This window comes from Trachypithecus francoisi, unplaced genomic scaffold, assembly GCF_009764315.1.
Source record: "Trachypithecus francoisi isolate TF-2019V2 unplaced genomic scaffold, Tfra_2.0 Lachesis_group3, whole genome shotgun sequence".
NCBI classification, from domain to species: domain Eukaryota; kingdom Metazoa; phylum Chordata; class Mammalia; order Primates; family Cercopithecidae; genus Trachypithecus; species Trachypithecus francoisi.
Genome location: NW_022681468.1, coordinates 74,147,160 through 74,172,205, shown reverse-complemented (window position 1 = coordinate 74,172,205; position 25,046 = coordinate 74,147,160). Strand labels below are relative to the sequence as shown.

Here is a 25,046-nt window from a genome sequence, read left to right as displayed (position 1 = left end):
GGCCGAGGTGGGCAGATCATGAGGTCAGGAGATCAAGACCATCCTGGCTAACACAGTGAAACCCCGTCTCTACTAAAAATACAAAAAAAATTAACCAGGCACTGTGGCGGGCGCCTGTAGTGCAAGCTACTCAGGAGGCTGAGGCAGGAGAATGGGGTGAACCCGGGAGGTGGAGCTTGGAGAGAGTCGAGATCGCGCCACTGCCCTCCAGCCTGGGCAACAGAGCGAGACTCCGTCTCAAAAAAAGAAAGGAAGAAATCCTGTAATAACATGGATGAACCTGGAGGACATTATATGAAGTAGAATAAGCCAGGTACAGAAAGACTTAGTGAGCTCACTTATATGTGGAATCTAAAAAAGTTATATTATAGAGGTAGAGAGTAGAATGGTGGTTACCAGGGGCTAGGGAGCAGGAATTGGGAAAATGTCAGTCAAACAATATAAAATTTCAAAATAAGAAATGGAACATTGTCAGCATCCCAAAAACTCCTGCCTGTGCCACCTTCCAGTTACTACCCCAAAATGGAACCCAAATCATAACACTATAGTTTTGCTGGTTTGTGAAATTTTTACAAACAGAATAATACAGTGTTATACGTTTGTGCGTCTGGTTTATTTTGCTTAAAATTATGGTTGCGAGATTCACTCATATTGCTGATTGTTGCTGTCATTCTTTTCTTGTCATTGATTGTAGCATTCCATTGTGTGAATATATCACAATTTGTCCATTTTATTGTTGATGAACATAAGTAGTTTTCCATTTTTTTATTATTATGATTAGTGCTGTTATGAACATTGTTGTACATGTCTTTTAGTGAATGTTTTGTTCATGTGTCTGTTGGTACATAACTGGAAGTGGAATTGCTGTGCTGTAGTATAAACATATATCAGTTTATGTAGATACTGCCAAATAGTTTCTAAAAATGATTGTACCCATTTCCACTCAACTGAAATAATGAATCTTACTTGTTTCACATTCTCACAAACATTTGATATAATTTTGTTTTTTGTTTTAGTCATGCTGATGTTTCTTTTCTAACATAGTCTTAAACATAAATGTACTTTGAATATCCTCTTTTGTGGAATGTCTTAAATCTCTTGCCCATTTCTTTATTGTATTATCTGACTTTTCCTTATTGATTTGCAGGAGTTCTTTATACATTATGGGTAAAAGTCCTGTGTCATGTGTGTGTATTGTATATACTATCTCCCACTCTATAACTTGCCCTTTCACTCTTGTAATCATATCTTTTGATTAATTTCTTAATTTTAATGTAGTCCTATTTAATTTAAATATTTTCATTTGTGTTTAATGCTTCTTGTGTCCTGCTAGAAAAATCTCTGCCTGCCTGCAGCATTAGTATATTTGCCTATTTTTTTCTAAAAGCATTATTATTTACCTGTCATATTTAGCTCTAAAAATCCCCCTGGAATTAATTTTTGTGTATGGAGTGAGGTAGGAGGTTAAGATTCATTATTTTATATATGGATATCCAGTTTACATTAGTACTATGTTGTCTCCAGTGTAACTTACAGACTTTCATGTATGGATCTGTTCTGGGCTTTTTTTTTTAAATGGAGTCTCGCTCTGTCACCCAGGCTGGAGTACAGTGGACAATCTCGGCTCACTGCAAGCACCACCTCCCGGGTTTACGCCATTCTCCTGCCTCAGCCTCCCGAGTAGCTGGGACTACAGGCTCCCGCTACCATGCCCGGCTAATTGTTTTTTGTATTTTTAGTAGAGATGGGGTTTCACTGTGTTAGCCAAGATGGTCTCGATCTCCTGACCTCATGAGCCACCGTGCCCCGCCTGTTCTGGGCTCCTTATTCTATCACAACCAAGTTTTTTGGTAAAATCAAGTAAGTGGTATATGTGTGGGTCATTCTTAAGATGAAGGAATTCTAGAGTTAAGTGAAATTAATTTATTCAAGATGTCCTAGGAAGCAGTATTAGAACATTTATCCTTGAACTGGAAGAAGTTACATATTATCAGTAATAGAGCCAAGCTTAGTTGTCAAAACCTCTGACTTTGAAACATATAAAGGGTTCTTTAGTTCCAAACTTTTTTTTTCCCTTTCTGAAATGGGGCCTTGCTCTGTCACCCAGGCTGGGGTACAGTGGCACAATCACAGAGCTCACTGCAGCCTCAACCTCCCAGGCTCAAGCAGTTCTCCCACTTCAGCTTCCTTAAACTAGGACTACAGGTGTGCACCACTACATCTGACTGATTTTTTGTGTGTGTGGTAGAAAAGGGTCTTGCTATGTTGCCCAGGCAGGTCTTGAACTCCTGGGCTCAAGTGATCCTCCTGCCTCAGCCTCCCAAAGTGCTGGAATTACAGGTATAAGCCACTGTGCCCAGTCTACCTCCGGACTTTCAGTTATACATCCTTAATTAGTAAATGATGTTTTAACATATAACCTAATATATGTATTAAATATATTTATTAATAAGTTTTATATTGTATATGTAGTATACCTATATTACTACATTAATATGTTATTTTCTTTATAAAACACAAAATTGAAAACGAAAGGAAATCATAAAATAGAAATAGAAATTCTAATGTTTTCTTTCTACACCTCTGTATCAGCCAAGATGGGCTAGGTTATGTATGTTATCAACTCTCAAATTTCAATGGCTTAAAACAACACATGTTTATTGTCTGATTCTCCGTATCCATTGTGGTTTGGCTTCAACACTCCTCTCTATTGTATTATTCTCTGAATTGTTCAACACTCTAGCACCCAGACTGACACAGCATCCACCAGCCAGAGGCTTGCTGGTCATCAGGACAGAAGGAAAAAGAATGGGGAATTAACACATAAGGCTTTGGCCTAGATGTGACACATGGCACTTCTGCACACATTTCATTGGCCAAAACAAATTACGTGTTCCTAATTTCAGGGAAGAAAAGTCCTAACCTTGTGCCCAGGCAGAGAAATAGACATATTTTAGACAGCATTAAAAGTGGTCACCTCTCCCATGATCAGTTTTGGAAAACACAGCCCAGGATTTGTGTTTGTCTAAGAATATAAACACACAAAGACAAGTCCATTTAGCTTCTTCCATTATTTTGTGTTTTTAAAACACTGCAATTGAGTAATGAGTCTACTACAACTACAGGCCTCTCTTGCTTAAAACTCTATAATGGATTCTTTGGCACTCATTATATAACTCAGACACCTTAATATAGCCTACAAGCCCCACCTTTCCAGCTTCAACTCACTCCACTCACACCACACCTCAGAGGCCTCAGACTGGCCATTCAGTTCCTTGAAGGGAGACATGTGCTCCCTACTTCTGTCTTAAATGTTTTTCTTCCCTTTCTCCTTATTTTTGCCTCATCACTCTGTAGCTTTAAGATCAAATATTTCTTGCAGGAAGCCCTCTCTGACTCCCAGAGTACATCAAATCCTCTCTGTTCTACACTCTCATAATACCCTATACTTTGCTTCCAGAGAAGCCATTCCATTTTATAAGTGTATTTTTACACTACTCTTTGTTCAGTCAATTTCTCCAATTAGAGTACAAGCTCCAAGGGGTAAGAATCACGTCTGTTTTGCTCACCACTGTATGCTATTCCTTGTGTTTAGCCCAGTTACTGGCATATATTAAGAGCTTGTTAAATATTGAATTTGGTTATGGTTTTATATTTTAGGTCAGTGACCTTTTGTTTGTTTGTTTGTTTGTTTGTTTTTAAGATGGAGCTTCGCTCTGTCGCCCAGGGTGGAGTGTGGTGGCACAATCTCGGTTCACTGCACACTCCGCTTCCCAGGTTCACGCCATTCCCCTGCCTTAGCCTCCTGAGTAGCTGGGACTACAGGCAAACACCACCACGCCTGGCTAATTTTTTGTATTTTGGTAGAGATAGGGTTTCACTGTGTTAGCCAGGATGGTCTTGATCTCCTGACCTCATGATCCACCCGCCTCGGCCTCCCAAAATGCTGGGATTACAAGCGTGAGCCACCATGCCTGGCCAGGTCTGTGACATTTGTGTAGTCTATAGAGAACATATCTGAGGTATTTATACAGTCCATAGAGAATGATTTGATAAGAAGATGTAAATCACACAAACTGCAAATACATGCTTGTTCTATGCCTCTATGTCTTAGGGAGTCTAAGAGAGTCCAAGGTCAGAATGTTTTTCCTGTTCTCTCTGAATTGAAATATATCCTCACATAGATTTTCACTTTCTTTAGGTGTTTTTCCCTTTCTCATTTTTTGAGTGATAATTTTATGTTTAAAGTGAGAGCCATAGAGTCAGGGGATATATCACATTTAACATAAATGGCAATAAAACTGCCCAAGCAATGGGTGTATTATATAGGCATAGTTAATAAACAAGCTGTGTGATATTAAGCTATGTTTCTCTCTAGCTTTCTGGAGATAGTACTGAATTCCCAAAACAAAGTGTGATTTATTTTTTGTGATAGTGTGCATCAGCAAAAGGGCATGTATTAGATGCTTGGAAATGCTTTGCTATAGATGTATGTCTTTTCCCTATTTGTCTTCATATATAAGTATTGGGGGCAACTTTAGTCGTTTCTGTTCCTCTTTTCAGAAAGAATAACAATTTTTTTTCACTTTCTTATCTATATGTTTCATTGTGGACTGTCAGTACTGTTCTTCATTTAAAATGCAAATGTTCTAATAATCTACAATCATAACCTTATGGTAGAACTCATACAGACATTGTAATCTCTAAGCCTTTGAAAGTAGTGTTCTTCATTTTTATTCTAGAAGACAGCTACTGCTTCTCATCAATAAGAGAGTGGGATTAAAAGGAACATGAGTAAGGATTATATTTGCAGAGCCTGTCTATTTATTCAACAGTATTGTTGAATAAAAATGTTTCTTAAGTATCATTTTCCCTCGACATATGTGGGGGATTGGTTCCAGAATCACCCTCCCCCTACCACTGCATATTCCAAAATTCATGCATACTCAAGTCCCACAGTTGCTTCTAGGACATCAGCCATTCTGGTACTTGGGTTTTGTAGCCTGCAAATACTATATTTTTTATCTGTGGTTGGTTCAAAAAAAATTCACATGTAAGTGGATCCCCCCACAGTTCAAACTCATGTTGTTCAAGGGTTAGCTGTATCTATTTTGTAGCAGAAGCTAGGGCAACTTAGAGAATGACCTTTTCTATGAAACTTAATTTTGTTTCAAACAATAACATTCTGATAAGAGCTGAGTTTTACTCTTTTGTCAGCACTGTCAGTTTTCTTAACTATAGAATGGGAATGATAAAATAACCATCTCAGCTGGGCACGGTGGCTCACTCCTCTAATCCCAGCACTTTGGGAGGCTGAGGTGGGCGGATCACCTGAGGTCAGGAGTTCGAGACCAGCCTGACCAACATGAAGAAACCCCGTCGCTACTAAAAATATAAAATAAGCCAGGCATGGTGGCGCATGCCTGTAATCCCAGCTTCTCAACAGGAGAATCACAAACCTGGGAAGTGGAGGTTGTGGTGAGCCGAGATTGCGCCATTGCACTCCAGCCTGGGCAATGAGGGCAAAACTCCCATCTGAAAAACAAACAAATGAAACAAAACAAAGAACAAAATAACCATCTCATGAAGTTCTTGTGAGGAGTAAATAAGATAGTACATTTAAAATACTTATCCCAGCACCTGGCATATAACAAACACTTCATATATTTTAGATTTACTATGAGACTTCGTCCAAAGTTAACCTCTTAGGTATTTGTTTTCCTCTGTTCCTCCCCTCTTGTTTTTCTCTCAATTGTCATCAAAGATAAATTTCTAAAACAAAAATGTGATTGTATAACTGCCTCTTTGTTACCATCTTTTCAGCTTTAAAAACCTTTAGTGGTTTCCTGTTCTCTGAAGAGGAATGCCTCAAATACATGGATGATATTCAGCAGCTTCCCATGTGGCCCTAGCCTTCCTTCCCAAACCATCTTCTGCCTTGACCACCCACTGGGTTGCAGCCCAAATAGGCCACATAGTTTTATTTTGCTCCCTTGGCTTGTCTTTCTCTGTCTAGAATTCCTGCTGTAGGCCTCACCTCCTCGTCACCCCACAACCTGAAGAAACAGTTGTCTGTGGGAAACTGAAAGATTCCTCTTCTTTCTAGGCAGAATTTTTGGTTCCTGATTATGCATCTCTTTTTAGCATTTATTATGATATCGAAGGTAATTCTATATGTCTTGCTCTCTTACTAGCTCATGAGTTCCTTCACAGCAGAGGCCATAGTTTATTCATCATTGTGATAACACTGATGAGTGTCACTAGAACTCAGTAGGCACTCAGTAAAAATTGTTGAAGTAATGTATTAATATTTGGTTTAATTTTATTTTGATTTCAGTGTGTTTTTATTCTAGGTCCTTGGCCTTGTTCAAAACATGAGTGTTTTCCAGTGTCCAAAATGTAAACACAAAACTCATATTTTTGGTGCTGATGGTGCAAGGAAACTAGCACAGACCCTTGGTCTTGAAGTTCTAGGTAAGACTGTGGGATGTTCTTTTGCAGAAGTGGCAGAAGGGAAAGTGGGGATGAGGCTTGATGACTAAGAGTGTCTCAGAGGCCGGGCGCAGAGGCTCACGCCTGTAATCCCAGCACTTTGGGAGGCCGAGGCGGGCGGATCACGAGGTCAGGAGATCGAGACCATCCTGGCTAACACAGTGAAACCCCATCTCTACTAAAAATACAAAAAATTAGCCGGGCATGGTGGCGGGCGCCTGTAGTCCCACCTATGCGGGAGGCTGAGGCAGGAGAATGGTGTGAACCCGGGAGGCGGAGCTTGCAGTGAGCCGAGATCGTGCCACTGCACTTCAGGCCTGGGCAACAGAGTGAGACTCTGTCTCAAAAAAAAAAAAAGAGTGTCTCAGAAAATGATGATTTGCTTTTGGCTTTGTGTTTTAAATTAATATAGCACAATTCTATATGTGTTACCCTTTCTTTGGCTTTTTTGAATAGGTTTGTTCTGACAAGTATGATGATAATTTCTATTTTAAATAAAAATTGTTTATAATTTAAATTTGAGAAGAGAGTTTTGTGGTCTAAGTACTATAGTTTGAAGCCATATTTTAAATGATGGTCACTAATGTGTTTGCTAAGTTGGTTGTACATCTCTCAGTATAAACAGGTATACATTAAAATGTCTGTTCTGTATGTTGTAAAAACCTCTAGAAGTGTTCGTTCTTAGTACATATATAAAAATGCCTTCCTGATTAATTCTGTATTTGTTCATCTTTCTGCTTTAGAATGACAGTATTTACTGTTTTCTGTAATATTTAATGTGTTTGACATGTCTAAAAAATATGGCACCTGAAATTTACATTGTACACACCGTTCATGGCACTGAACTGAAGAGTTCATTAGTGCTATGAGAACTAAAATCATGTGTTAAATAAGCAAAACACAGGTTTTTGATAAAAGATGATGTGCCAAAAATCTACAGGCAACTTAACAGACTTTTTAGAAAACATGTTTTGATATTCTAATTGTGAATGAGTTTCTGTTCTTGCCAAAGGCAGATGTTAGATGCTGAATAAGGAAGGCGTAGAGTGAATTATTAGACTTAGGTCGTTAAAAATTAAGATCCCTAGAGATCAAGGAATTTCAAAACATTCTCTGTTATAATTAAGTTTCTGAAAGTTGATGTTAAATATATTATTGTTATGCATTTGCACTATAGCAGCCACTACAATACCAGGTGAATACTAATGATATATTTTGATACATTGCTATAATTATAGCCACTAATTATATTCTGCAACTGTTTTTCATTTAACCCAGAAAGTTCAATTTTCCAAATCTGCATAATAACAGATTGACATTCACTTATATAATAAAGTAAATGTGTAATTATAATGGCATTATTGAATTATACTGACAACATTATAATTTCCTAACTTACAAATGAGCTGAACAATTTCCTAAGTCAGTTATTTAGAATTTGAAACATTTCATTGAGAAACAATGGTATGTATGGAAGTTACATTTTAACCAACAACTCACAAATGTACAATTACCCTAAAAATGTATCAGAAACACTGATTACTGATCACAAAAATTGGATGGTGTCCTAGACTGCTATGTCGGACGGTGTTAGGGAAAAATCATTTAGAGTTCCTCGTTAGGGCACATCCCCTCCTTTTAATGTATTCATGAGTCCCATGGTGTCTCCCATGAAGTGGAGCAGGGCTTCAATTATGAAGAGGCTGGAGTTGGGAATGAGGAACTGAAATCAGGGAGAAAGCTTTCACAGGTATGGCCTCTTGGCCAGTTGAACCTCCTGGGAACCCTTATTTGTCCTTTACTGACTCCCTGGCAGACTCTTAATTCAGTGGGTTGTGTTTTAAATGATTATTTGGCACGATAGCTCTTCAGAACCTTATCTGTATTTACCTACAGGGATAGTTTATGCATAGTAGTTAAAGTCTCAGACCATCTCACAGAAAACCCTTTAACCTATTATATGTCTGAAATGTTCCCTCATTTCTTTCAGACTTGGCACCTCAAAGATACTTCTCAGGCTCAGACTGCTCCTCACTCACTTTTACTTTTTAAAAATCCCTGTCTAGATACAACCATTAGCCCGTTACCATTCTTACTATGCCACCTGTTTCTAACAAGACTTTTCCCCTTCTTGGTCTAATCTTCTGTGTCTGTAGGTAGGATTGTGAGTATCTGGAGAGCAGAAATGATGTCAATAGATGGCTATATAAAGGAGAAGATTTTACTCTTTTACCTTCCATTTATGCAGTAGAAAAGAAATCATTCATGATTCTTTACTAGAATGACAGTTCATAAATTGAGAGGAAAAAATTTCATTTCTAAGCATTTTCTATAACATTTTTTTCTGCCTGCTCCTGTGACAGTTTCCTACAGTCCGAAGTTGATCTAGAGAATAGGAATCAAATTTAATGAAAAGCTAATCCTTAAATGGCTACTGAAATACCATGTGTTTGTCATTTGGCCATTGGATATTGAGGAAAGACTTATAGTTTAAGATCACAACATTTGACAAGAGGAGCATGAAATAACATTTCCTTTTCCATGTACTTCATAGTATATATTGTAATATTTTTATAACATACTTCTTTTGCATTATTTAAATTGCCTGACATGGTGCTAAATGACTTATTTGAATAAAACACCACATACACGTATGTTTTAATAACCTTTGCGTGGATTTGGAATGGTTCTGAGAACGCTAAGTACCAAGGCAAGTCAACTTTTCCACTTAAGACCCCACTCACTGCACTTTAAATCTCAGTCTTGATAGACTTCGTTTGTGATAGTGTGCTAGAAAGAGTATATTGGATGAGGGGTCAGAATTCAGGTCAGCTCTTAAATTCCACTACCTGATAGTAATATGTCCTCAAGAAAACACACCTCTCCCACCTCAGTCTGTATTTTGAAGGTTCTTATAATATACTTGCTGACATCTCACCAAGCTCACAGGTTATATATGGTGCTACACAGGCTAGTAGATAATAAGAGAAAAATAATTCTGTCTGATAAAGAGACAGATAGTTGAGATAACAGGTCTGGCCTACTTTTGACCAGTTCTTTGAGCTCACTCCATTTGCCAACATCAGGAAGGTTATTTTGTTGTATTTTTTTTGGACTACTTTGTCTCCCCATATTTTGCTCTTCAGTTTCCTCTTATTATGTGACATGATGTGTCTATAACAGATATTGATGGGAAAAATAATTTGCAAATGTCTTCCAAGCCATTGCTTGCTCGGAGACTTCCAGCAAAGAATAAATCAGAGGCCTCATCCCTTGATGGGGTGCCACGGAGCTTTTCTATATAAACAAATACAATCACTGTACTACTCTAGAGTATTTTGTTTGTAATTCCCATTTGAAATTTCTTTTTCAGAGATTTAGCAATTAGAAGATAGTCAGTTTGAATCAATTTAGTTCAGATTTTGTTTCTTTCCATAGTTCAAATAGTGAGATTCAAAATGCCTGTATAAACTTTTCTGGTTCTAATGGATATCTGCTGGGCTCTTTTAGGAGACATTCCCTTACACCTTAATATAAGGGAAGCTTCAGATACAGGCCAGCCAATTGTGTTTTCACAGCCTGAGAGTGATGAGGTAAGTTCCATTTTTGGATATATATTTTTATTTCTTTTTATATACTTTTTGAAATATAGAAAGTAAGTTGGGAAGATTAAGCCTATATATTCATAGTGCATATATATTTAAACAAGGATTATTTAACTTGTCCAAAGCATCTTTAAGTTACTATTATGTACAGTAAGCTTCCAGTGCTGGCTCTAAATTATCAGCTGAACAAGTTTACCTACAGAGAATCATCACCCAACCAGTTTTCTCATGAAAAGCATGAACATTACAGTTTGTAAAATTCTTATATTGCTGGCTAGCAATATCTAACTGCCCAAGTTTATTATATTTCAGTATTAGAAGTTCAACTGATTGGAGAAGGAAGCCTAATGCAAGAAAGTATTGAATTGGATATAAGGTAATTGTGTAAACAATTAGAGGTGCAATTTTTTTCTTTCCTTTTTTTCCAGACAGAGTTTTGCTCTGTCACCCAGGCTGGAGTACAGTTGTGCAATCCCAGCTCACTGCAGCCTTGACTTCCCATGCTCAAGCAATCTTCCCATCTCAGCCACCCCCTCCCGAGTAGCTAGGACCATAGGTGCACAGCACCATGCCCTGCTCATTTTTTTTAATTTTTTGGTTTTTTTGTGTAGACGGTCTCACTATGTTGCCCAGGTTGGTCTCAAACTCCTGGACTCAAGTTATCCTCCCATCTTGGCCTCCCAAAGTCCTCAGATTATAGGCATGAGCCACCATGCCCAGCCTAGAGATGAAATTTTCATTGCATTTATTTTAATAAATATAACTGAGAAGGTGAGGTGAAAAGACTAGTAGTGTTTCATTAGCCAACATCTTTGGAGATATAGTTGATAGATTTTCAAAATTACTGCTACATAAAATCTTTCAGCATATAATATTTTAATCTTTTTAAAAATAGAAATAAAATGAATCATACATATTTTTTCTTTCCTAAATAACACTTGCTATTTAACTTGGAAACTGAATCATCATCTGGTACGTCGGTTTGGATGTTGTTCCTTTGTTGAACAGCCCCAATCAATCTTCTAATAGTTTTTCTTTTGTTTTTCTTTTCCCTAACTAATGGGTATAGCTTTACAGTACTGGTATTTTTTCTAAACATAACTACTGCTCTTTATATTCTAGTTTGTTTCCTTTAATCTTCTGTGAATTGGAAAATAAAAGAGCCAAGTCTGGTTAGAGCTGTAAAGTAAGAGTAAATGAACAGGAATCTTGGATAAGTAAAGTATATTCATTTTGAGTGATCTGTTTCCTGCGTTTAGAGGTCCTTTCCTTTTCTTAAGGGTCAGCAGCTATGGTATAGTGATTGTTTTGCTGGCCATATGATCTCTGAGTAAATACAGTATAACAGTTACCATTGTTTTTCTCTTCTCTGCCTTTTAGGTATTAACTGTTTAATTTACTTTTCAGTCTTTCTCAGCAATTTTTTAGATAAGCAAAAAACCATAATCCTTGATTATCTTTGTAATTAAAGTCTGCCAATCCCAACTACCATAGCTGTACTTTATGCAGTATTTGAAAAAGTTCTATGAGAATTGAGGGTTTTTTGTTTTAATTACACACTTTTAAGTGCCTCCTAGGAACAGACTATTTAAAGACATTTCACAGTGATTCCTAGTGAATAAGAATAATTACTTGCCAGTGTATTTCAATTAAGAGTTTAGATTTTTATTATTTTTTTCACCTGCTCATTTTTTTTTCTTTGAAATCCTCCAGTAGTAAGAAACATTTCATTGAAGTTAGAGGAATGTAATATAACGGAGAACATATAGCAACCATCCAAAGATAATACGATTTAATACTCTAAATAGCTTTGTTAGATTCTCAAAGGGGATCTCTGCATGGAAGGAAAAGCACTAAATCTGAGTCATCATGGGTACCAAGTTTGCCACTTTCTATGTGTGACCTAAAGCAAGTTTTCTAACCTCTCTGAAGGTCCTCATAATGAGGAAGATAAATAATGAATAAATGAAATAATAATGTATACCTTGAAAAATGCCAAGTAGAATACAACTGAATCTTCTGAAACTGTCTGTATAAGATGTCATGACACTAAATGTCTCTCCTCTTCCCTTTGTTGAAGAACTGAGTCCACTTAGTGTCCTTGACATGGTATCAAGTAAATATCACTCTTTGATGTTATTTAAAAATCAAGGTAGGCCCGGCACAGTGGCTCATGCCTGTAATCCCAGCACTTTGGGAGGCTGAGGCGGGCGGATCACGAGGTCAAGAGTTTGAGACCAGCCTGGCCAACATGGTGAAACACCGTCTCTACTAAAAATACAAAAATTAACTGGACGTGGTGGCACGCACCTCTAATCCCAGCTACTTGGAAGGCTAAGGCAGGAAAATCACTTGAACCTGGGAGGCGGAGGTTGCAGCGAGCCAAAGTCATGCTGTTGCACTCCAGCCTGGGCAAAAAGAGCAGAACACCGTCAAAAAAAAAAAAAAAAAATCAGGGTAGCAAAATTTGAATCATGAGAGAATTCGCGGCTTCAACATCAAAGACATTAACTCCTAGACACTAAGAAGCTGTGATTGAGGCCTAGGATCAGAATCCTCTGGTTAGTCTTATGATGAATCTTGCCTCCTAAAAGCCTCCTTCCCTTTCCCCCATGAACTCAAATGGAAATGTGCTCTTAGAAACTAGTCACAACGCTGTCACCAGATTCTGTTGCATTCATAGAACCTTAACACCTATTCTGCCTGCATGTCTTCATTTAAAGAATGAAGGAAGTGTTTATTTGCCAACATGGTAAAACTTCTGCAGAAGTTAATGGGGCAAAACCTGTAATCTTATTTGTTAATTATTCACTTTAGACTGATACTTTTTTTTTTTTGGAGACAGGATCTTGTTCTATCACCCAGGTTGGAGTGCAGTGGTGCAATCTTGGCTCACTGTAGCCTCTCCTTTTAGCCTCAAACAATCCTCCCACCTCATCCTCCTAAGTAGCTGGGAACTACAGGTGCACACCACCATGTCCAGCTCATTCTTTGCGTTTTTGGTAGAGATGGGGTTTCACCATGTTGCCCAGGCTGGTGTCAAACTCCTGAGCTCAGGAGATTCACCTGCCTTGGCCTCCCAAAGTGCTGGGATTACAGACATGAGCCACCACACCCGGCCTAGACTCATACTTTTTATTGTTTACTTTTAGGGGTTGACCCATAGGCACAATTATAAATCGGTAAATGTTTAATCATTAGCTTTTCATCTTCCTTCTTACTCCACCTTCTCCATTTCCTATTACTCCCTCCTCGCAATACCAGGTGTTAGGGCTCTTATTCTCTGCCCACAAAATCCTTTAGAATTACACATTGAGGATTTAACTCTCCCAGTAACGTTTAACTTTCAGAAGAGGCAAACACTAAAAATGTAGTGATTAATTTAAAGATATGAATTGTGGTGAATTTAAGGCATCATTGGAAATGTTGGAAGAGCTCATAGTACCAATTAAAAGGTAGTAATAGTCTGCTACTTGCTCAGACAATGGGCAAAACCTTCTGCACCTGTACACCATTTAGGAAAGGCACGTAAGACTCCAAATGTAAGTAGTGTAAAGTAGCCAGAGAAAACAATAGAGGAGGGGTAAGAAGGCAATATTTAGAATTCAGAACCCCTAAATTCAATACCATCCCCGTATGCTGGTATGATTAATATTGTTGATACAATTAAAACTGCCTTCTGCTCTTTATTAAGACCAGAATACAAGGAATGGACCTGTGATTAACTGACAGCATTGTGGTTTTATCCTTTTTATCAAGTAAGAATATTAGCTACAGAAAGATGTGCTATAACATATTCCTGGTAAAGACTTTCAAATGTTAGTGGAAACTTTATTTTCTTATAATTTCTAAATTATCACCTCACAATCTTAATATGAAATGACTGTGTATGATAAGTTAGGACTTCAAATATTTAAAAACAAAGACAAAGGAAAAAACCTTTGTGCACTTTGGTTACCATTCATTCCCTGTTGCTAGTTAATGGCATAGCAGACAATAGGGTCCAACTGTATTATCTGTGCCTCTAGATGACCTAACAAAAATATCTTGAACAGGAGAAAAGGGTTAGTCTGTGTAGAGTTGATGAAAGAAGAGAGTATTAATAGTTTGAGTTACCTCAGTTGTATCCTTTATATATGATATGTGTGTGTGTGACTTTTTTGCTAGTTATGGATTAAACAAAAGAAAGGGATTTGATTTAATTATTCCTCAGGTGGGAACAGTGCCCAAAGGACATGTTCATATGAGCTCTTCAATGAGACTGTAAATTTCTTGAGAGTATAATGATAATAACAGCAGCTACAAATATTTATTATATGCTTCCTCTGTGCTAACAATTCACATGCCGTATTCTCTTTTTTTTTTTTTTTTTGAGACGGAGTCTCGCTCTGCCGCCCAGGCTGGAGTGCAGTGGCCGGATCTCAGCTCACTGCAAGCCCCGCCTCCTGGGTTTACGCCATTCTCCTGCCTCAGCCTCCCAAGTAGCTGGGACTACAGGAGCCCGCCACGTCGCCCGGCTAGTTTTTTGTATTTTTTAGTAGAGACGGGGTTTCACCGTGTTAGCCAGGATGGTCTCGATCTCCTGACCTCGTGATCCGCCCGTCTCGGCCTCCCAAAGTGCTGGGATTACAGGCTTGAGCCACCGCGCCCGGCTACATGCCGTATTCTCACTTAATACTCCCAAAATGCTTTGAGCTAGATATAATTATTATAAGCAGTTTACAGATACAGAAACTGAGCCTAGAAGGATTAAGTAACTTGCCCAAAACTGCACAGCTTATAAGTAATAAAGCCAAGATTCTAAACCATGGCTGTCTGACTTCAAGGCCCCAACTCTTCACCAGTGAACTGTTCTGCCTCTCTTTTATGTCATTACATACCACAGATTTCACAACATGATGCCTTGTATGCAATACGAACCAAAATGTGTTACTTGAAATAATACTGCACTGGCTGAAAAATTTAGCCTCAACAGTTTTTGAGAAATTCAAACTGTTAAACTAAGCACTTTTAGTGGTTTCTCAGCAACTGACAATCTATTACTTAGAATGTGATATATTAGAAATCTAAGTTTGGAGATAGTCCATTAAAAAGGAAAGGTTAAATGTAGTCAATTTGATTATTCTGGAATCATTCAGTTTTTTTTTGTATTCTGATAGGTTTATGTCTCTAATTTAATGTAGCTAAACACTAAAAGATTACAGAATGATGGCCTTGTATCGTCTTGCTTTAGTTAACTTTAAATTTTCATCACAAAATATTAGGCATAAGTACCTAGAAAAGCTACTAGGAGATAAAAGGTATTTATAAAGATGTATGAGTGAAAATCAGCACATTTGATTTGAGAGAAACCTTTCTTTATAAGTAGATGTTATTTACATTTATAATCAAAAACTTGTTTCTATTAACTACAGCAGAGAAGAAACCATTTTTAGACTATGTTTTATGATTATAATTACTTGCATTTGAGTTTACTGTTTAACATGTGGTATAGTGGAAAAAGCTGGACTTTAGAGTCAGTTGGACCCAGGTTTGAAGGTTTTCCAGCCTGATTTCATGACCTTGAGCAAACAACTCCTGGTTTCATCATCCAAGTTGAGCTGATGATGCTTGTTTTACATGTCTAAGTGAGATTATTTACATTAAGTATTTGGTATAGTAGGTACTCAGCAAAAACATTTAAAGCCTTATTCATGTTTTTAGATTTTTTTTAAAGGACTTTCTTAAAATGACTTTTAATACTTTTCTGGCAAAATAAATCATGATTTAGCTATTAGGGCTCAAGTGTAGTCTTTAAAAATGAAGACATGTGAAAGACTCTTAAAGCACTTCATCGAGTCAGGGCAAATAGACCACAAACATCTCTTTTTACTATGCAGAGTCTGGGAATTGGTCAGCTTAGGTTCAAAGCCCAGCTCATCTCCTACTAGCCATTATTGTTTTCGACAAAATTGTTTACCTTTCTGGATTTTTCCTTATCTGTGCAGTCGGGATAATGATAGAATTTACCCGCAGAGTAACTGTGAAGATAAATAACACTTGGCAAATATTAAGTACTCAGTAAGTCTTAGCTACTATCTTTAGTAGTTGTATATAAATATATAACTGTGAGTATATTATTTTATTAGTTTGTTTTCACACTGCTGATAAAGACTGGGCAGTTTACAAAAGAAAGAGTTTTATTGGACTTACAGTTCCATGTGACAAGGGAGGCCTCGCAATCATGGAGGAAAGTGAATGGCAAGGAGGAACAAGTCCTGTCTTATATGGATGGCGGCAGGCAAAAAGAGAGCTTTTGCAGGTAGACTCCCATTTTTAAGCTATCAGATCTCATGAGATTCACTATTACGAGAACAGCATGGGAAAGACCCACCCCATGATTCAATCACCTCCCACCAGGTTCTTCCCTTGACATATGGGAATTGTGGGAGTTACAAGTCAAGATGAGATTTGGGTGGGGACACAGCCAAACCGTATCATTCCACCCCAGCCCCTCCCAAATCATGTGTCCTCACATTTCAAACCCAATCATGCCTTCCCAACAGTCCCTGAAAGTCTTAACTCATTTCAGCATTAACTCAAATGTCCACAGTTCAAAGTCTTATCTGAGGCAAGGCAAGTCCCTTTCACCTATGAGCCTGTAAAATCAAAAGCAAGTTAGTTACTTCCTAGATACAGTGGGGTACAGGCATTGGATAAATACAGCTGTTCTAAATGAGAGAAATTGGCCAAAACAAAGGGGCTACGGGCCCCATGCAAATCTGAAATCTGGTGGGGCAGTCAAATCTTAAAGCTCCAAAATTATCTCCTTTGACTCCATGTCTTACATCTAGGTCACGCTGATGCAAGAGGTAGGTTCCCATAGTCTTGGGTATCTTTGCCCCTGTAGGTTTGCAGGGTATAGCCTCCTTCCTGGCTGCCTTCATAGGCTGGCGTTGAGTTTCTGCAGCTTTTTCAGGCACAGGGTGCAAGTTGTCAGTGGATCTACCATTGTGGGGTCTGGAGGATGGTGACTGTCTTCTCACAACTCCACTAGGCAGTGCCCCAATAGGTACTCTGTGTGGGGGCTCTGACCCCACATTTCTCTTCTGCACTGCCCTAGCAGAGGTTCTTCATAAGGACCTCACCCCTACAGCAAACTTCTTCCTGGGCATCCAGGTATTTCCATACATCTGAAATCTAGGTGGAGGTTCCCAAACCTCAATTCTTGATTTCTGTGCACCCACAGGCGCAACACCATGTGGAAGCTGCCAAGACTTGAGGCTTCCACCCTCTGAAGCCACCACCTGAGCTCTTTGTTGGCCCCTTTCAGCCATGGCTGGAGCATTTGAGAAGCAGGACCCCAAGTCCCTAGTCTGCACATAACACAGGGACCCTGGACCCAGCCCACAAAAATTAAATTTTCCTCCTAGGCCTCCAGATCTGTGATGGGAGAGGCTGCCATGAAGACCTCTGACATGCCCTGGAGACATTTTCCCCATTGTCTTGGGGATTAACATTTGGCTCCTCGTTATTTATGCAAATTTCTGCAACAGGCTTGAATTTCTCCTCAGGAAATGGGATTTTCTATTCCTATCACAGTGTCAAGCTGCAAATTTTCTGAATCTTTATGCTCTGCTTCCCTTATAAAACCGAATGCCTTTAACAGCACCCAAGTCACCTCTTGAATGCTTTGCTGCTTAGAAATTTCTTCTGCCAGATACCCTAAATCATCTCTCAAATTCAAAGTTCCACAAATCTCTAGGGCAGGGACAAAATGCCACCAGTCTCTTTGATAAAACATAACAAGAGTCACCTTTGCTTCAGTTGCCAACAACTTCCTCATCTCCATCTGAGACCATCTCAGCCTGGACCTTATTGTTCATATCACTAACAGCATTTTTGTCAAAGCCACTCAAGTCTCTAGGAAATTCCAAACTTTCCCATATTTTCCTGTCTTCTTCTGAGCCCTCCAAACTGTTCCAACAGCTGCCTGTCACCCAGTTCCAAAGTCACTTCCACATTTTCAGGTATCTTTTCAGCAACGCCACACTCTACTGGTACCAATTTACTGTAAATAGTTTGTTTTCACACTGCTGATTAAAGACATACCAGAGACTGGGCAGTTTACAAAAGAAAGAGTTTTATTGGACTTACAATTCCATGTGGCTAGGGAGGCCTCATAATCATGGAGGAAGGTGAAAGGCAAGGAGGAACAAGTCACGTCTTACATGGATGGTGGCAGGCAAAAAGCTTGTGAAGAGAGCCTCCTGTTTTTAAAGCTATCAGATCTCGTGAGACTTGTTATCACAAGGCCAGCATGGGAAAGACCTACCCCCATGATTCAATCACCTCCCGCCAGCTTCTTTCCACAACACATGGGAATTGTGGGAGTTACAATTCAAGATGAGATTTGGGTGGGGACACAGCCAAACCATGTCACTTATCAATGTAGAAATTAATGGTTTTAGAAAATTTTACTATTGTGTTCTATGGTTACTTTTTATGAATAAGGTATAAGATATAAATAATTTTGCATTACATTTACTTAATGGAACTCTTAAAATGCAAGTATCATTACCATTCAGGCATTAGGTTAGCTTGTGGCCCACTCCGTGGCTTAAGAGCTGCTCTTAGTGTCCCATGACACTGGGATCCCAGACATAAAGAGTGTAACAGTGGAACCAGGATTTTTGGCATGATATCCAAAATTTACCAGGTGAAAGAGCCTATAGGTGCTTGGTGCTGAGGTTGCACACCATTCTCGGGGAGATGAAGAAAACGCTTTCCTAAGATAAACTGCAACATGGTAATAAACAGTCCTCCTTAAAATGACTAACAGCTCTTATGCTAAAGACGTTTTGGCAGTCTCTAACTCAAGATATCAATTTTTCAGAGCAAAAAGGTGTAATTTCTCTACAACTAGAGTGGGTTGCTAGTTTGCTGACACCAGAATTAGAATTTTAAAAACAGTAATTTCTGGTACTGAATATTATTTCAGAGAGTCACCTTCCAAATAATTACCCTCCAAATAATCTAAAAGTCTTTCTTCCTTGTGCCATCTGCAATGTACACAGCATTATCTTCTCAGTACTGAATTTCCTCATCTCACTCAGCCTTTTTACTATCAAATACAGTGGGCTTCTATGACAAACAGTTGATGAGTCATTCAGTGTCTGCTGAAGAGAAATACAGAGCAAATAAATTTGTTCTTTTCCAGGCCAAAGCTTACTTGAGGATTGCTGTGGAAGTGGTAAGAAGATTGCCATCACCTTCAGAATGATTCCCCAAGTGTCCTGGAAATTTGCCTGGTACTGACATTAAGAGGACCTTTGGAAATCAGCAATGTGGTGATGGAACCTACAGAAATAATAGAAATCATAACTGTTTTATTTCTAAGGAAATACTGACTTCAGATCTGATTTGATAAGCTAAGATTCACAAAACTTTGATGTATCAATGTTAACTACTATATTTAGGAATTTTTTGAAAGCTGGTGTATACCACCTGCAAAGAACTGCATTTTATTTTATTGAATTACCCCTTTAGGAATCATGAGTTTATGATGTTACAAGTCCATTTTGGGAGACAACTGTACACTTTTTACAGGACCACAGAGTTAGTAATTTAAATTATATACTAAATTTGTGTATGGGCATAAGTATTACACCTCCTCACCAGGCAATTTGGACTGTCTTTGAATCCTGTCTTTAGTACTATCTTGGATATGTTCTTAATATGAACCTCTGCTTCTTCATCTGGATCACACCGTACCCCATGCTTAATGAATCTCAGTCTCTAGGAGTGGAGCCTGAACATATGTATTTTTAATAAGAGCATTATGATGTTGATGATGATTCTGATAATGATAGCAGTAATAGTAATAGCTAACATTTAACAAGTTAATTATAATTATTCTTCCATTTGTGTGAGTGGGTACTATTATCTCCATTTTACAGATAAGTAATTTGAGATATAATTTGAAGACACTCAACCTTGAGTGTCTTGCTGAGGGTTACTGTATCTAGCAAGTGATGGAGCTTGGATTTGAACTTGAGTTATTCAATATTAGGTTCATCGTTTTGTACACCAATGTGCTTTTGTTAAATAAAAATGGGGGGGTGGGCAGCTGGGCACAGTGGCTCACGCCTGTAATCCCAGCACTTTGGGAGGTTGAGGCGGGTGGATCATGAAGTCAGGAGTTTGAGACCAGCCTGACTGACATGGTGAAACCCCATCTCTACTAAAAATAAAGATTAGCTGGGCGTGGTGGCATACACCTGTAATCCCAGCTACTCTAGAGGCTGAGGCAGGAGAATCACTTCAACCCGGGAGGCAGAGGTTGCAGTGAGCAGAGATTGTGCCACTGCAATCCAGCCTGGTCGATGAAGTGAGACTCCATCTCAAAAAAATAAATAAATAAATGAATAAAATTTTTAAAAAGTGGGGGAGATGCAATATTTAGCATTTCCTCAAACTTTTTTTGGCCATGAAATCCACCCCCTGCCTTTTTAAGAGCATTGCATGGAGTTCACATTTCAAATAATACATTTTAAAAAACATTTATCTTGTCTAATTGAAGCCCAAAGAGATAGAGTCAATGACTTTTCAAAGTCGGGTAGCAGACAGTTTTAAAGCTGAAAGTACTGATAAGAGTGAGCCATTATTAAGAGTGAGCCATTAGATAATTGGCATTTATAAAGAAGTGGTCTGTCACTTTTGGCAAATGCCTTGACATCGTTGCTGTATAGTTATCAACCAGAAAATTAAGCATAGAGTTTCACACTATTATAAGCATGTTTTCACACAAAAACATGTAGATTGATGTTTATTGCAACTTTATATGTAATAACGAAAAACAACCCAGATTTTCTTCATTGGATGAATGGTTAAACAAGCCATGGTACATTCATACCATGAATACTACTCAGCAATGAAAAAGAACAAACTATGGGTACATGCAGCAACTTATAATTCCAGAGAATTACGCTGAATGAAAAAAGTCAATTTAAAAAGGTTTTGTACCAAAAGATTCAATTTATATAACATTCTTGAAGTGACATAATATTATAGAAATGGAGAACAGATTAGTGGTGGCTGTGTTAAGGAGGGGGTGAGGATGGGAGAGAATTGGGTGTGCCTGTGAGAAACATGAGGGATCCTTGTAATGATGGAAATGTTATGTATCACAACTGCCAATGTCAATATCCCAGTTGTGATATTGTGCTATAGTCTTGCAAGATGTTACCACTGGGGGAAATTGGGTGAAGGGCACATGGAATCTCTGTATTATTTCTTTCAACTGCATGTAAATCTACAATGATCTCAAAATAAAAATAAAAGTTAAAAAACACAGACTGCTATATCTGAACTGAAATTTACTGGACCAAATTACACTAATTAATATCATGAATAAAATTATCTGTGGACACACTGCCATCATATCACTCTGAGAGGGAAGTAATGACTTAAAGTTTCAGATATTTATTTGTGTGTTTATTGTTTATTGAGGAAGAGGAAAATACATATGATCACTGAGCACTTGTGAATACAAAAATACTTAAACCAAACTTAACTTTATCCAGAAAAAGAATGACTTAAAGTTATATGTCATCATTTAATACATATCATGGGGAAATGAGAAAGATAGTCTTTACTCATACATACATGACCGAGAGAAGATCCACATGTGAAATTCCCTGCCCTCTTCTCCTTCATTTGACTGTTTCTGCAGATGCTTCAAGGAAGTCTGCTGAAACAAATGGTGGTTGGAGTATATATGCAGGTTTAGACAGGGAGGAACAGTAGCTATAAAAGAAGAACTAAGCTTATTCTAAAATTTTGTTGCCAACTCCAAAGGTAGAGTGAAGTTTGTTAAGGAGTGATACTTATTTTCCATTCTTCACATCTCAATAGAGTGTAATTAAAAGACTTGACATTTTGAAAAGATGAACAAAATTGACAAACCTTTAGCCAGGCTTATTAAGACAGAAAGATCACATAAATCAACAAATCAGGAATGAAAAGGAGACATCATTAGAGACATGAAAAGGACAGTAAGAATGATTACAAACAACTTTATGCCCATAAAATTGAAGACTTAGATGAAATAGACAAATGCTTTCAAAGAAACTACCAAAGCTCACTTAAGGAATAGATAACCTGAGTAGTCATAAATTACTTTTAAAAATATAATTTGTGTTAAGAACCAACAAAGAAAACTCTATTCCCAGATGCCTGTACTGTCAAAATCTACCCAACATTGAAGGAGGAATAATACCAGTTCTACACAAACTTTACCAGAAAATAGGAGGGGGCACTTTCCAACTCATTCTGTGAAGCCAGCATTACCCTAATATGCAAACCAAACAAAGACAATACAAGAGGAGTACAGACAAATGTTCGTTATAAACATAGACACAAAATTCTTCAACAAATCTTACCTTGTTGAATCCAGCATTATATAAAAAGGATAATACATATGACTATGAGGTCATTTTCCTGGGAATGCAAGGTTGGTTCAACAATTGAACATCAATCAAAGCATGGCGGATTCAAGAAGAAACAGTAAAACAAAACAGACTAAAGGAAAAAAAGGATATTTATTTGAATAGATATAAACCAAGCATATAACAAAACTGAACATTCATGTGCAATAAGAATTATCAGCAAACTAGAAATAGAAAACAACTTTTTCAACTTAATAAAAGGCATCTACAGAGAACTACAGCTAACATCATTGCTAATGGTGAAAGACCCACTGCAAGCTTGTCCAAGCTCACCATTTTATTCGTTATCATACCTAAGGTCTTTCCTAGTGCAATAGAAAAAGAAATAAAGGCATATAGATTAGAAAGGAAGAAATAAAACCATCTCTGTTCACAGACAGATTGATTGTCTATGGAGAACAGTCCAAATAATATATACAAAAAAGCAGCTAGAACTAATAAATGGATTTGGCAGAGATGCAGTATGCAAGGTCAACATACAAAACCAATTTTATTTCTGCATACTAGCAATAAGCAATTAGAAATTGAATGAAAAAAGTTTGATTAATAATAGCACCCCAAAACCATGAAATATTTACACGTAAATATAATAAGATATGTAAAAGATCTGTTATGCTGACAACTACAAAACATTAATGAAGGAAATCAAAGAAAACATTTAGGTGGTGAGACATACCATGTTCAAGGTTTGCAAGATTCAACATGTTTAAAATATCTATTCTCCCAAACTGATCTATATCCAATGTGATTTCTGTCAAAATCCAACAAAACTCAAACTGACAACTTGATTCTAACATTTTCATCGAACTAGAGTGTCCAGAATAGCTAAATTATTTTGAACAAAAAAGATTAAAGTTTGGGAACTTACACCACCTGATTTGAAGTCTTATTTTGTTTCTTATTTTTTGAGATGGAGTCTCACTCTGTCGTCAGGCTGGGGTGCAATGGCGCAATCTTGGCTCACTGCAACCTCCGCCTCCTGGGTTCAAGCGATTCTCTTGCCTCAACCTCCTGAGCAGCTAGGACTACAGGCATGCACCACCATGCCCAGCTAATTTTTGTATTTTTAGTGGAAACGGGGTTTCACTGTTTTGGCCAGGAAAGTCTTGATCTCTTGACCTCGTGATCTGCCCACCTCAGCCTCCTGAAGTGCTGAGATTACAGGCGTGAGCCACTGTGCCCAGCCTGAAGACTTGTTATAAAGCTACAATAATCAAGGCAATGTGGTATTGGTGTAAAGATAGAAATACAGATCCATGGGACAGAGTTCAGAAACAGACATACACAGATATAATAACTTGATTTTCAACAAAGGTGCCAAAGCAATTCAGTGGAGAATGGATGACTTTTCAGTACTTGTGCTTGAACGATGAGACATATTTTTACAAAGAAATAAACCTTGCCTCCTTCTAGATCTAAAAACACATCAAAATGGATCATAGACCTAAATATTATATCTAAAACTATGACACATCTAAAAGAAAAACATAGAGAAAAATCTTTATGATCTAGAGTTATGCAAAAATAAGACACAAAAATCCCAATTAAACAATAACATAAAAAGTAGATAACTTGTATTTCATCAAAGCTAAAACCTAGCTGTTTGAAAGACACAGTTAAGAAAATGAAAAGGCAATTTATAGACTAGGAGAAAACATTTGTGAAACATGTCTGATGAAGAGTTTAAAATATACAAAGAATACTTACAACTGATTAATAAGACAAACCAATTTAAAATGGGCAAAGGATTTGAATAGACACTTCACGAAAGAAGAGATATCACTGACAAATGACATGAAAGTGCTTAATGTTTTTAGTCATTAGGGAGATGCAAATTAAAACCACAATGGGATACCACTACAAAGCCACTAAAATTGCTACGATTAAAAAGATTGGCAATACCAAGTGCTGAAGACGATGTGGATCCACTGGCAAGCTCATAACCTGTTGGTGGGGAATGGGAATGTAAAATAATACCACTTTGGAAACATTCTGGCATGCTTTTTTGTTTGTTTGTTTTTGTTTTTTTGGTTTTTTTTCTTTTTGGACACAGGGTCTCTCTGTGTTTCCCAGGCTGTTTTTGAACTCCTGGTCTCATGCAGGTCTCTCACCTTGGCATCCCAAAGTGTTAGGATTACAAGCATGAGCCACCATGCCTGGCTCTGTTACACTCTTAAAGAGTTAAAGATGCACATACCCTATAGTTAAATATTATGCTTCTAGATATTTACCCAAGATGAAAGAGACACATATCTGCATGAAGACTTACACACATGTTCCTGTCAGCTTTGTTTATAATATCCAAAAGCTGGAAACAACTCCAGTATGCATCAAAAGGTGAATGGGAATGTCCTGAATGGAAGATCATCATGACGGATAGGAGGCAGGACTAGATTGCACCTCCGACTCAGACAGAGCAGTGTGCAGAGGCTCACATTGTGAATTTTAGCTCCAGAATGAC

General features: G+C 37.8%; 1 protein-coding gene across 7 annotated transcripts in view; it reads left to right on the top strand.

The window, feature by feature from the left end:
• Nucleotides 1-21,433, top strand: part of NUBPL (nucleotide binding protein like) — a 283,861-nt gene extending 262,428 nt beyond the window's left edge. For 6 of the 7 annotated variants that reach the window (XM_033188319.1, XM_033188321.1, XM_033188322.1 and 3 more), the window contains 3 exons: nucleotides 6,354-6,474; nucleotides 10,003-10,085; nucleotides 19,297-21,433. In XM_033188319.1, the coding sequence (XP_033044210.1) occupies nucleotides 6,354-6,474; nucleotides 10,003-10,085; nucleotides 19,297-19,359 (267 nt within the window). In that variant the 3' untranslated portion in view covers nucleotides 19,360-21,433. Of the gene's footprint in view, nucleotides 1-6,353; nucleotides 6,475-10,002; nucleotides 10,086-10,409; nucleotides 10,431-19,296 lie in introns of those variants that run through there. The other variant, XM_033188320.1, reaches the window with a different exon arrangement.
• Nucleotides 21,434-25,046: the final 3,613 nt, after the last annotated feature.